This window comes from Camelina sativa, chromosome 20 (assembly GCF_030686135.1).
Source record: "Camelina sativa cultivar CO46 ecotype springtype chromosome 20, ASM3068613v1".
NCBI classification, from domain to species: Eukaryota; Viridiplantae; Streptophyta; class Magnoliopsida; order Brassicales; family Brassicaceae; genus Camelina; species Camelina sativa.
Window position 1 is genome coordinate 1312993 of NC_141899.1, and position 13419 is coordinate 1326411.

Sequence of the window (13419 nt, forward strand, 5' to 3'; positions counted from 1 at the left end):
TCAAATTATATGTGTATCCTACGTTCTGCTTTTGGCTTTACCTCCAATATCCATCCATGCGACTGCTGTAGAAACATTTATTTCTTATTGGAAATAAAAGAGCAAGTTCATGTTTATTACACAATATAAACCAAACATATCGAAACTAGTAAAAAAAGAAAAACACATTTGAGAAACAGACCAAAATGATAGAAGCACAAAACTCATATTATCTCAAACTTCTTCAATCTTTCCTTCCTTTTTTTTTTCTTCTTCATCTTTTCTTCTTTCAGAGCCTTGAGACATTGATAGGGTGGTGAGCTACAATGTGATTATAGACGGCAAGTGTGAGAAAATCGTCAAGCTCAGGTGCAGTACACTGCTTTGTAAACATCTTGCAAGCTTCCTTATACATTCCTTTCTTGAACTTGTCTTTCCCAACTTCTTTCTCAATTCTTTCCATCTCTTCTTCCACTACTCTCCCAAACAACTCTTTACTCACCCGAACTCCTAGCCCGTCTCCATCCAGTTCCACTCCATACCTAATCCATTGCCAGTTCTGGACACGGCTTATCTCAGCCGTAGCTGCGTCCTCCATTAGGTTATATAGTGGCACAGATCCTGATCCTGTTAACCACGCGGCTAAGTATTGGATTCCCACACGTGTGTTCAGCCTTAGACCCTCGAGTGTTCGCACTCCTCGAGGTATTTGAAGCAGATCCTCCTCTGTTATCGCGGATGCGTCTTCGCGCTTCATTGATTTGATTTGGTTTGGATTTTTGCCCATGTGGCCTGTGAATGCTTCCACGCAGATTGGGATGAGTCCTGGATGAGCCGCCCATGTTCCATCATGCCCTGCTCTTACTTCTCTCAGCTTATCTTTCCTCACAAGATCCAATGCCATCTCATTCGCTTTCTGGTCATCTCTTATCGGAATCTGAGCCGCCTGATCATCACAGCACACCACATAAATATGTCAAGATCATTTATACATAACTTTATAATAATGTTGCACTAAGTGTTCAAGTTTCAAACAGAGATATGTATATAGTAGTCGTCATAGTGAGTAGTGAACTAGTATTAGTTAGGAGGGGACTAACCATGCCGCCCATGGCGTGGACACCGCGCCTATGACAAGTACGGATGAGAAGATCCGAGTAACTTCTCATGAAATGCTGTCCCATGCCGACTAGGACACGGTCTGGTAAGAGACGGTCAGGGTGAGACTGGAAGGTCTTGACATAACTGAAGATATAATCCCACCTTCCACAGTTCAAACCAACCGAGTGATCACGCAGTTCATAGAGTATCTCATTCATCTGGAAAACAGCGGGGAGAGTCTCGATCAGCACTGTCGCTCTAATGCTTCCTCTCTCTATTCCAGCCATCTTCTCAGCTCGCTCGAACACACTGTTCCATATCTTTGCTTCCCTGTCAAGAAACCAAAAAGCAACCTAATTAATCCTAAACCGAAAACATCAATTCAATGACTGAACCGGGTCGGTCTGGAGAGGTACCTAGAATGTTCCATTTTGGGGAGATAGAAAAAGGGTCCAAAACCGGAACCTTGAGTCTGTCTAAATTTGGCGTAGTTGTGGAAGAAGTAAAGGCCAAAATCGACAAGACATCCAGTGGCGGGTTCACCGTCGATGAGGATGTGAGCCTCCGGGAGATGCCAACCTCTTGGCCGGACAAAGAGCTTAGCAGTTTGGTCATTAAGCTTGTAGACTCTGTTCCTTGACTTGTCGTGGAACGTAATGGATCCATCCACTGCATCTTTCAAGTTCACATGCCCTCTCATCAGATTCTCCCAACTTGGAGACAACGCGTCCTCGAAATCAGCCTGTTCAAACCCAACAAAAGATATATTACTTGATTTGCATGTCGTTTATATTCTAACAGACGCATTACAAATCGAGGAGATTTAAAAAACCGAATCGGATCGAACGCCAAGGATATCAAATAAAATCAAAGTAGACCACACCGAACAAATTTGTTATTAATTAGCATTCACACAAGGAACCGGACATCAAACCAAATCAAAACTAGAATCGAAACAAACACAACTACTAAATTTGGCCAATCACTCCCAATTCAAGCTTAAATTATAAACTAAACCAGACTCGACTGAAACCAAATTGAAGTCGGTCCAATTACAAGTTTTGAATTGTATAAAACTTTAAACCAAATCCAGTCAAATTGTCTATTATCAAACCGTATCCAATTCCGGCCAAACCCAAACCGAACCGGGGCCAAAATACGAAAACATGTTAAAACATAAATAGAATGAGAGAGGGATATAGACTGACCATGAAGACTTTAGCTCCGGAGTTAAGAGCGTTGATGATCATCTTCCTCTCGACCGGACCGGTGATCTCAACTCTTCGGTCAGCAACGGCGGGAGGGACGGAGGCACAGACCCAATCACCGTCCCTGATGAACTTAGTGGAAGGGTCAAACCCAGGAACGCCTCCGGAATTGTAACGTCGTCGTGCCTCTCTCCGGCACTCCATAGCGTACCTCACGTGCCCACGAAACTCTCTCTGTAACTCAGCCACAAAACTAAGAGCTTCTCTCGTCAGAATCTTGGCGAAGATTTGGTCGTACCGTCCTCTAACCTCCACACCTTCCGGCGCATCGTAGACGGCGACGTTTGGTCGATAAACTGAGGTCTCGAGCTCCATTTCTTTGCCTTGTTTATTTTTCTTTCCAAAATTTTTGTTACGTGTATAAAGATATCTGATCGTATTATGAGTTATAAAGGTGGCAATGGATAGGTATAATTGGGGATACACATTGACATGTGTGCCTCTTTTCGGAGAGTGTGCCAAGTTATGTATGATTTTCGTCATCATATCGGTTAGGATAGGATTATCTCAAATTTTATACATGTATGTTGTATCCATATAATAGTTTTTACCAAAAAAAAAAATCCATATAACAGTAGTATCCCTTTATACAACAATGTGTTAGGGGACTTTGGAAATACAATTGTTGATAGATGGACCAACAAACAAAGATAACGTGATTGTTAGGATATGAAATCCAATTTTTTCTAGTGAGTTGAAGTAAAATTATAGAACAGTTTTGAGAAGATTATACACAATAATAATAACATAACTAAGCACATGCATTCCTATATTATTAGTCAAAAACACCTTATTCAATAAATTACATGATTTTGGGGGAATTATTTTTGTCAAAACTTTTGTTAAACATGTTAATATATCTGTTATAACACTTTTTATATTACTTTGTTATAACACTTTTTGATACTTGATTGAATCTTTACCAAAATGCCAATTATCATTTAATAATATTTCAAATCTAAATTACTTAGCAAAATTAATACATTGACCAAGGTTTTTTTGTTTTCTTTAATTAAATCCATCAAAGTCTACTTAAGAAGTTAGCTTGTCTATTGAGCTTAAAAAAAAAAAAAGTTAGTTGTATGCCTTCCATTTTACTCCTATTAAACAAACACAAAGGTTAGTTGAAAAGATGAATCGCCTCTCTAATTTTTTGTTTGTCATAGTCTTGTTTATCGGGTTGTGTAATGCAGCTCTGTTTGGAAAAAATCTAGTACAATTTAAGAATTCTGTTAGTTCAGGAAATCAAATCAATATCTTTTGTAAATTGAACAAGAAACAAATTTTCATAGTTTTTCTAAAACGTGGACAAATCTATAATTATAAATTTCATGGTCAATATGTTATCACAAACAAAATGGATTGTGACATAAGAGAAGGAGACCTTAAATTTGTAAGGATAAGGGCATATCAAGGTCCTAGTGGTGCATTTGATCATGGTAAAACAAACTATTGGGATGTGAGAGATGATGGAATTTATTTTACTCATGGTAAAGATGTGCCAAAATTAGAGTATAAATGGTAAAGAAGCTTCAAAATTATATGTATGTGCTAAAGTGTCTTTAAAATAAGATTTATTTATCTTTATATTATTTATTGCTTTCATATTTTTTGTCATTGGAATGGATCATATTAATAAAATATTGCAATAGCATTTGTTGTCTATGTGACTATCTCGATAATTTTTAGAAATGTTTTTGTTTAGAAAAAACAATATATGTAAATTACAAAAATATAAAGAAATTTTATAACCTTTTTAAAAACGAAAAGGAGACCTTCATATACACTATAATGAGTTAGGAGACCTTGGAAATACAGTTGAAGATGATTTGTTGTTGTTGATAGATAGCCCAACTAACGAGATAACGTGATTGTTAGGATATGAAATCCAATTTTTTTTAGTGAATTATTAAGTTAAGTTATAGAACAGTTTTGAGAAAATTATACACAATAATGACATAACTAATCATTATTACTCAACAACACCTTATTCAATAAATGACATGATTTTGGAGGATGTAAAAAGTATTTTTGTCAAAACTTTTGTTAAACATGTTAATATATTGAAGAAAGAACTAAACAAAGCGATATTTTAAAAATTATTGTACAAATTGAATTGAATCTTAAAAAAAAAGGTTTACAAAACATTAGGAACAAACTCCATTAAACTAGCACACACCAAGAGCCCTAGAAACTCTCTCATCAAATCATTATTACAAAACCAAAATCAACAACACTTCAAATCCAAAGTCAGAGTCCAAAAACTAAAGTCAACCCTCTTCCAAATTTCTCCCCAATTTAAACCAAATAAAATTAGGGCCAAACCGAACCAAACCATAATTATTAAGAGCAAATTGGACATAAAACCAAACCATTCTCATTACACTCCAAACACTTAACCATACTCTTCTTCTCTTTCTCCATAACCTTGCAACTACCATTGCAAACCACACACATCACAAACCTCATACCTCCACATCCACGGCAGCAACCTCCTCCTAGCCTCGCCGCCGGGATACCTTCGAGTAAAATCCCCAATTTACCCTCTTCCTCTAACTTCATCACTTCCTCAACACTTCCTACCATCCTCCCTTTCACGAACACAGCTGGTATCTTCACCTGTTTCGCTCCCACGAGTCCCCTGATCTCTTCCTTAAACACCGAGTGCATCGACACGTCCCTCTCCGAGAATCTAACTTCGTGAGAATCTAATATCGATCTCACCACATTACAATCCTCAAACGTCTTCCTTATCCCTCTGAGAGTTGTAATGTATATAACCACCGAGTTTTCTCCTCCCGGTGGACATTTCACCGGGAAATTCTCAAGGATTCTCTCTGTTCTTCTCACCGGAGAGATCACCATCTTGATCTGTTCTTGCTCTTGAGACAACTCTCTCTCGTAAGAAGCCACGAGATCTGGATCGAACATTGGACTATAACTCTTCCTCCTCTGAGTCGTCTGAGCAATCACCAGAGACGGTTCATCAGATTTCAAAGGGAAACTCAAACGCATTACGCCTCTCTTGGGAGTTTCGAGAAGAATGTTCTTCGGCTTCAGAATCTGATTCGGACTCACACCTCTCGAGTTATTATTATTATTATTATTCCCCACTCCTCTGTTGTTGTTCTCTTTACCACCAAACCTCTTACTACTCCCTCTCTTCGGAGACTCAACACTAGACTTCACCGGAGTCTTCCATGATTTACCGAAAATGCCACGAGATTTGGGACTAATCAACTTCTGTGGATTAGTAGTAGTAGAAACGTGCATTGAGTCTTCAAGATCTTCCATAAGTTCCCAAGTGTTGATAATCTCCGGATCATCTCTCTTTACAGATCTCCTTGGTTTGATCACAGATTCATCAAAGACTTCTCCTTTAGTGACTTCCTGTAGTAACTTAGGCGGAAGAGGAGGAGAAGTCTCTGCTCGTTCTTCGATATCGAGATGACCATAAGTAGTTGAAGTAAGAGAGACAATGTGATCGCCGCCATTGTTGACTCTAATCTCTCTTATGAGTTTCTTCTTCCCTAGTTTCGAAGAAACACAACCCATCTCTCTCTCTCTCTCTCTTTTGATGATTTTTACTGTGAGAAGTTTTTATTTTTATTTTTTTTGGGGGAAGAACAGAGATTGAAGAAGAAGAAAGGAGTTATTTAGTTTTTATTTTCGAATTTTTTTTAATTACTTTCAACGGTCATATTTTTTTCGAACGGACATTGTGGAAGTGTGAAGTGGATCGAGAGATTTTTGTCGGAAGTCCCTCATCTTTATGTTTTATTTACACTTTACCGTATTATCTTTTAACGTTTCTGACTAGTCCTCTTGTTGGTTTGTACTTAAACTTCTAATTTATTTCAGTTTTCTCCCTAAAGTATTTGTTTGTTTCGTTTTAAACCCTTGGACTCTATTACTATATTTATTCGTCTTGATTCTTTCAATTGCAGACTGCAGCAACGGTTCTATTATATTGTACGTTAAGCGAACGTTAAACGCTTTCCAATTTTACCTGTCCTTATGAATTTATATATATGTTTTTAAGTTACAAAAGTTGACCATTCTTAATTTTATTATTTGTTATATAAACTTCTGAATAGAGTTTGCTTCGGGGACTATATAGGAGGTTATATACATTGTTAGATTTTTTTTTTGTGTGTTAAAATTGTTGAAAGCTTAACCGTTTCAAAATTTATGTTTTGTTTGATGAAATCGATAAACATTTTTGTAGGTAAAGAAATAAATAAATATGGAAGATGGAACCATATTGTTATTTTATTACTAAAGGGAAAACAATATATTTGAGCATAATGGAGGGCATGGGATTTTGAAAAATATTTAAATAGAAAATCTAGACATAACCTCACCCAAGATTTCACTTTAAATTAAAAAGATTGAAATAATAACAGAAAAAATAGTAGAAATCTGAATCATAATGCCACCATACAGAAACGAACCGTGCTTAGCCTTTTTCAGTCTACCTTTTTGTAAAGGCATTTAATTTTCAAATAGAATTTCATGAGTCACACACAATAAATTACATTTGTACTACTAGTACTATATAGCAAAAAGAAATATCTTGGTTATTTATTGATAATCGTTATTTCTTGACCCTACCAAAACGTTGGCATTCCCTCCATTTTATGTATAAATTGATTTTTTTTAGCTTAAGATATGGATGAAAATGTAATCATAACAAGCAATTAACTAACATAATCCATAACTAAAGTGCACTAAACGACAATTTAACCACTAACAACAACCAAACAATTTATAGAGTCATATTTTGAACTTTAGATTTGAATTTTCAATTTTTTTTTGTCTATATATAGGTTAAATAACTAATTTTGACAAAATCTATATACAAAAGGACACAGAAAAACAAACAAAAGATCATCCAAATTAATAATTAAATGAACGGACCACAAATTTGTTGACTGTTGAGGGACCTTTGCAATCATATAGTATAACTGGATTCGGACCACTTCTTCCTCCGACATCATCTTGACTCTTTCAAACTCTTTTCTGTTTTTTACCCCATGTCTTAAATTGTTTATAAAAAATTTAAGACATGTTTTTTACCCCATGTCTTAAAATTTTTTACCCCTCGTTACCTATTCTAATTCAGTATAGTATATACTTTTTTTCCCCCCTATTCTGCCAATTTATTGTATAGAAAAAAGTCTTTTAAAGTTTATATGAAAACTGTATAAGAAAGACAAATACATTCATGCTACATTCAACATTTTGATAGATCATCCCTGCTTGTGATTTTAGCTTCGGAAAACGGACAACAAGGTTTTTACACATTTAAGTACTAATGTCACTAAATAAGGTTTTTACACATTTAAGTACACATTTTCTTCATATTTTCAACCCTACACTTAACTGTGTTCAAGTTTATTGTTGGAACAGTAAGTAGCTGAACATACACAATTCACATATATGATATATATCATCTATACCGCAGAGTGAGGAAGAAGAAAACTTAAGCCGCATAAGTTTGCTTGAGATATTCAACGATTTCAGCACTTTCAAACATCGCAACTCCAGTGTTTGGATCTTCCAGGTACGGCACCTGTTTTATATAATAACATAATACAACTCATCAGTGTCGTCATCATACTTCAACCCTTCTTTTATATCTTTCTCTATGTATGTATTTCTCTAACCCACCTGAAAGTGACCAGCTTTCTCGAGCAATTCTTGCCGTTTGGGGCTACCGCGAGCACAACTGATGGAAAAGGACAAGCAGCGGAGGGTATATTACAATAAAAGACTGATATATTACAATAAGACTGATATTGTTCCTTCCATGGTGCTGGTCTTAGAGTTTGTCATACCTGCGCTGAATGTGTGGTAACTCTAATTCTACAAGAACTTCTCGTACAAGTTTGCAGAATGGGGAACCCTACAGGGAAATTCAAACAGACTGTCTTTGGATTATGCAAATAAGATTCAGTATTTGAAAATCGAGAAAAAAGTGATGAGATCGAAACCTCATATGCCCAGAGTTCCAGTGGCTTAGGTGGTAGTTTTGCTGGTGTGTACAAGTTACCCTGCATAAAAAAAACTCAACCATTTTGAGACAAAACCGCTGCTTATACCAATCTTGTACAATACATATTCATAATTCAATAACTATATAGGGAATGTGATGCAACCTAACCATTAATAAAGATCTTATAAGTTTTATTTTGGTATTTTCTTTAGAGATTTTACAAAGGAATGTAATAATAGAATTCTTCTCACCTTTCCCGCACGACCAATCATTGCAAAGCCAGCTGTTATAGCCTACAAACATCAAAGTAGCAATGTTGGAGTATTATACTCTTGGATTCGGAAGCAAAGGAAAATAAATAGTAATATGTGCAAAGAAACTAACCGTTAAAGCACCAAGTGACAGACTTAAAGGAACAGTTCCATCTCCTGAACAAGCATCACCAAACAGATTAAAAGAGGTATTACTTAACTAGAGATGAGTAGACAATGGCACAAGGGGAAACCCACCATATTTCTCAGATAGATATCTGATGATTCCATCTGATTCATACATGGACACTCCTGTATTGGGATCAACCTGTAATTAAAAGAAACATTATACAATTAAACACATGACGTCAAATCTTATTTCTTACTGATGAAAGTAATGGCAAGGTAACAGAAAGAGTTTTGATTGTGGATAATAATAAGCAGAAAAGTTTAAACGGAACTCCAAGGTTTTTGACACAGCTCATGAACAAAAAAAAGAACATTATATTGCAAAGCTATCATTCCAAGGATTTAGCATTTATTATATAGATGTCTTCTTGAACCACACTTCTGTGATTCATCATGATTTGAACTCAAAGCATGGACATATCAGGTAAAGACAATTACTTTGAAGATTTATTTTCGTGGGAAGAATGAAAAAGAAATAGAAAACCAGTAGGACAAAATGCCAAACCATGTACGGAAACTGCTGTTTCCCGCCCATCTGTTTAACCTTAGTACGGAAATTTGGACTCCCTCTTGGACAAGGATAGTATAAAATATCAAGATCCAACACTGCAACCATTTCCCTGACCTGTAAAATCTCCATATTAGTAGAGTCTCACATTAAGCTGGTGTGATACATAAGAATAACTATGACGAAGACATATATTTTGTTCAAGGGGAATCAGAAAAAGGCCAGCAAAACTGCAAAATCTAGGTATGACAACTTGTTTTAATGGTATGAATAAAGTAAAACAAAATCTTCAGAATCGCTTGGTTAACTGTGAAACATCTAAGACAATGACATTGATTAAGTAAAAGAGTAGAGAGAAAGAGAGAGAGAGAGAGAGTTACCTTCCGGCAAAAGGGACAGCTTAAATCACAAACCGGAAATGGAGAAAAAAGGAAACATTCATTCAATATCAAGTAGTAGAAACCAAATTGAGTCTAAATGAAGAATCAAATACAGAATCAACAGAGCATACATACCCTTCAAACTCATATATCTCAATAGGTTTCTCAGGACGAGGCCCGATCTTTGAGGTTTCCTTTACCGTGATCCCTACACATATCATCAACCAATTAAGCTAATCCTAATGCATCAAATCCCCACTAACATCTTAAACCACGAGAAACAGAAAGGTGAAAGATTAGAACTTTGTTAATAATGATTACCGCCTAAACGCAACGCATACTGGTCAGCTGGAATCTCTTCCTTGGACACGAAAGATGCAGAGTACCTACTCAAATACAATAACAATTCGAACAAAATCAAATCAAATTGCTGCAGCTACATCGATTCAAATCAAGTATATAAAGTAGCAATACGACCACACAGAGACTCAATTCAAGCTCAAAACACAAGAGTGACCCAGAAACTCAAATTTGGGGGAAAATAACAAATTACCCAGAAACGAAAACACCAGTACCGAATCGGAAAATCAAACCAATGGAAGCACCCAATACATCGAAGAGTTTTCCAGATTTGATAGCGAACCGCTTTGGCTCCGGTGGCTTGAAACCAGGAGGAGCAGTGAATACAACATCAGCTCCAGTGTCGCCACTTGTCTTAGTAGATACTGAGCCAGAATCGGAAGGTTTAGAGGAAGCTTTCACCATAACTAGGGTTCGAATTGAACTTCTCCGAGGAGAAGAAGAAGAAACTGATCGGAGAATCGGAGGCTGACGGAGCTGGATATTGTTCATCACTATCATCCCCGCCATCCGATTTTTTTTTTTTTTTTTTTTTTTTTCTTTTTCTTCCATTAATTTATTTTTAACGTTGACTTATATCACATATAATGGGCCTTAATTTTAGGCCTTATTTTGGGCTTTAATCTCTTTTTTTTTATAGAGTTTTTGAGTCGGTAAAGAAAAGAATTCTAACGTTCGGTTTGATTTGACTTGATGACTGACAGTAACAACAGTAGGTGAGGGGAATATGAACGTTGTGACGAAACGGTAACATTTTCTTACCGTTTGAAAATATAATATTTTTTATTTTACTGGGAAATAAGAACGTTATGACTCTCTCTATAAGTACTCCTTACTTGGGTCTGTAATCTGAATCCTCCTTACTCTTTACTTCGTTTACTTTTCTACTTACAAATGTCGAATACAGTACTCTGTTTTTTTTTTTTAATTAGTCCTCTTAGTTCTTCTTCTGTTCTTCCCACTTAAGGAGTTCTCTCACTCAAACTTATCTGTACTTCTCATTACCCAAGAGGCCAAGACTAGAGAGAAACAAGCATAAGCAAGGTAAAAATACTATCATACTATGGTCACTCTCTAATTCCTTTAGTTTTGTTTTACCATTAAATCGTTAGTTCTTGTGTTAGAACTTAGATGATTACCTTTTTCTTCATCTTTTATAGAGTTGAACATCAATTTGTTAGTGATCTATATTACAAATCCAATTTATATATATTGTTGTCTTGCCTTCAACTATGCGTAATAAACTGATTTGTAGCTTTTTTTATAATAAATTCATCTTTTTTTAGCTAGATATTTTTATATGTTGTGTCTAAGAAAACATAGAATTAATGAAGTTTTTTTTTTTTAAATGAAAATACAAAGAAAGAATGTGTGGGTATTGACTAGAAGAATGCTATTTTGATTTTTATGTTAATATATGTGTACGTGTAAAAATGGACAAACGGAGAAAACGAGTGTAAAGAAAACTGATTTTGATTATTTTTAATTTTGCAGATGGGTTGAAGGGGGAAAACAAAGCAAGCCATCGGACTGTGTGAGCGTTTTCAATGTTCTGCTTTGTGAAGTTTAACTGGCCAGAGTGTTTTTTAATTTGTAGAATATTTGTATTGTTTTTCTTTTTCCTGATAAAGATGTAGTATTATATAGATTGTATAGGTGTGTAGACGTAAAGGTTTGAATGTATAGATGTATGTATAGGGTTGTGAATACATATATAGATGTATGTATAGGTGTGAATGTGAATGTATAGATGTATGTATAGGTGTGAATGTATAGATGTATGTATAGGGTTGAGAGCGTATAGTAGCGCCGAATGCGTGACTATAGAGTGAACGTAGTAGAGCGGGAGGGACAACGAGAGTAGACGAACGCGGAAAATACACTAAGGTGAGAGCAAGAACGTATAGTAGCGCCGAATGCGTGACTATAGAGTGTACGTAGTAGAGAGAGTAGAGAGGGAGGGACAACGTGAGTAGACAATACCGAAAACAGAGACAAAATCCGCAAACCGAAAACAGAGACAAAACCAAAACCCCGTTAGCAGCTTCGTACATTAGACCGTAATTACCGTTCAGAACCTATGTCTTTTTACGTCTGGTTATGGCCGTCTGACCGCAGTTACCATTTATACCCACCACAAAATTTGTCATAGTTTATGAACCATGTTGTCCACCTGTTGTATGTCCACTCTGTTACCATTTAGACCCAAAAACTGTGGCCACAAAATCACAAATTTATGCGGATAGACGCAGATGGACATATCTATGACAACAGATTTAGTTAAAATATGTAAAAAAAAAACCAAAGTATTAATCCCTTGAAATATTCAAAATATCAGTAAAAAACTAACAAATACTATAAATTAAAAGTCTGTTTTATGAGTAAAAATGCTTAAAACAAAGCAAAAAAAACCAAAAATAGTTGAAAATTGATCGGTTGTCAAAATACTTAAAGAGAGCGTGAGTTTTTTATAACATAATTTTTTGTTTGGTTTCTTGTGAAGGTGTTATCACAAGAAACATACTAAGATATCAACATTAGATTGGGATAAACTTTAAATCACACAACCGAGTCTTGAAGACACCGTTTAAAACTTGGTAGAAGCAAAAGCATTTAGTTTCAAAAAAGAGAGTCTTTGGACGGTGCCTACCAACACAACACCGCCACGTGTCGTAAGCAGGTTTGCTGGAACCTAGCACGTGAACCGACCAAAAGCATGGGAACTACGGCCGAGTAATCTAAATTCCTTTTGCCTTCGTCATATCGTGTTTTGTCCAAAAGACATCATCGCCACAAAAGGGCTCTCTGATCTGTACTTTTTCTTTTCTTTTTGTTTGTCAAAGGGCTCTGTACTTTCCAAAAGAGAATGAGAATGGAATCTCAATCTTGACTCAAATTGTCATTTATAGTAATCTTATCTGATTTTATGTTGCTTCCTTCTCGATTAACTAATTTCGTCATAGACTACACAACTTACAACATACTCCAATTTACATTCTTTTTTTCTCAAGTTGAATTACGCAAACTATATGATTACGCAACGCGTATATGATGATATGACGTTTTACGGTAAATCTGTCAAACTTAATCTAGCTATGTATTGATTTTGTAATACCAAACGACAGGTAATGACACAAATCTTGAAATATACTAGTAATATTTTTTTACTAGTAATATTTACTTTTGGGAAAAATTATTATTTATAAGTTATTAATATTACAATATTTCTCAGATTGGCTGTTTGATAGCAATTCTACACACAAGTTTAATGTAACGTTTGTACATGTCTATGTACTCCAATTAGTTTCTTATGCAATATTTCTTTTTGGTATGCATATGGTCGTGTTTAATTATAGTTTTTTAAATTGCAATTACATGAGTCCTC

The 13419-nt window shown here is 35.6% G+C and overlaps 3 protein-coding genes and 1 long non-coding RNA gene across 5 annotated transcripts; 1 reads left to right on the plus strand and 3 right to left on the minus strand.

The window, feature by feature from the left end:
- Positions 1-63: 63 nt before the first annotated feature.
- Positions 64-2827, minus strand: LOC104768574 (malate synthase). The gene is made up of 4 exons (XM_010492577.3): positions 2289-2827; positions 1497-1822; positions 1080-1410; positions 64-925 (listed from the first exon to the last, which is right to left on the minus strand). Exons 1-4 carry the CDS (start codon positions 2661-2663, stop codon positions 269-271), a joined length of 1689 nt encoding a protein of 562 aa, XP_010490879.2. The 5' UTR covers positions 2664-2827; the 3' UTR covers positions 64-268.
- Positions 2828-4438: 1611 nt separating this feature from the next.
- LOC104768575 (uncharacterized) lies at positions 4439-6064 on the minus strand. Its single transcript, XM_010492578.2, has one exon. The coding sequence runs from the start codon at positions 5901-5903 to the stop codon at positions 4692-4694; it is 1212 nt and encodes a 403-aa protein (XP_010490880.1). The 5' UTR covers positions 5904-6064; the 3' UTR covers positions 4439-4691.
- Positions 6065-7590: 1526 nt separating this feature from the next.
- Positions 7591-10731, minus strand: LOC104768576 (uncharacterized). 2 transcript variants are annotated; one of them, XM_010492579.2, is made up of 12 exons: positions 10228-10731; positions 9996-10060; positions 9810-9882; positions 9675-9693; positions 9292-9411; positions 8856-8925; positions 8731-8774; positions 8598-8639; positions 8345-8404; positions 8189-8256; positions 8022-8079; positions 7591-7923 (listed from the first exon to the last, which is right to left on the minus strand). In XM_010492579.2, exons 1-12 carry the CDS (start codon positions 10584-10586, stop codon positions 7834-7836), a joined length of 1068 nt encoding a protein of 355 aa, XP_010490881.2. In that variant the 5' UTR covers positions 10587-10731; the 3' UTR covers positions 7591-7833. The 2 variants fall into 2 exon arrangements, with proteins under 2 accessions (XP_010490881.2, XP_087362514.1); XM_087506388.1 differs by lacking the exon at positions 9675-9693 and having other exon boundaries at positions 9292-9420; positions 9806-9882.
- Positions 10732-10885: 154 nt separating this feature from the next.
- LOC104768577 (uncharacterized) lies at positions 10886-12597 on the plus strand. Its single transcript, XR_764265.2, has 2 exons — positions 10886-11078; positions 11529-12597. It is a non-coding gene; the product is annotated as an uncharacterized LOC104768577 (long non-coding RNA).
- The last annotated feature ends 822 nt before the right edge of the window (positions 12598-13419 follow it).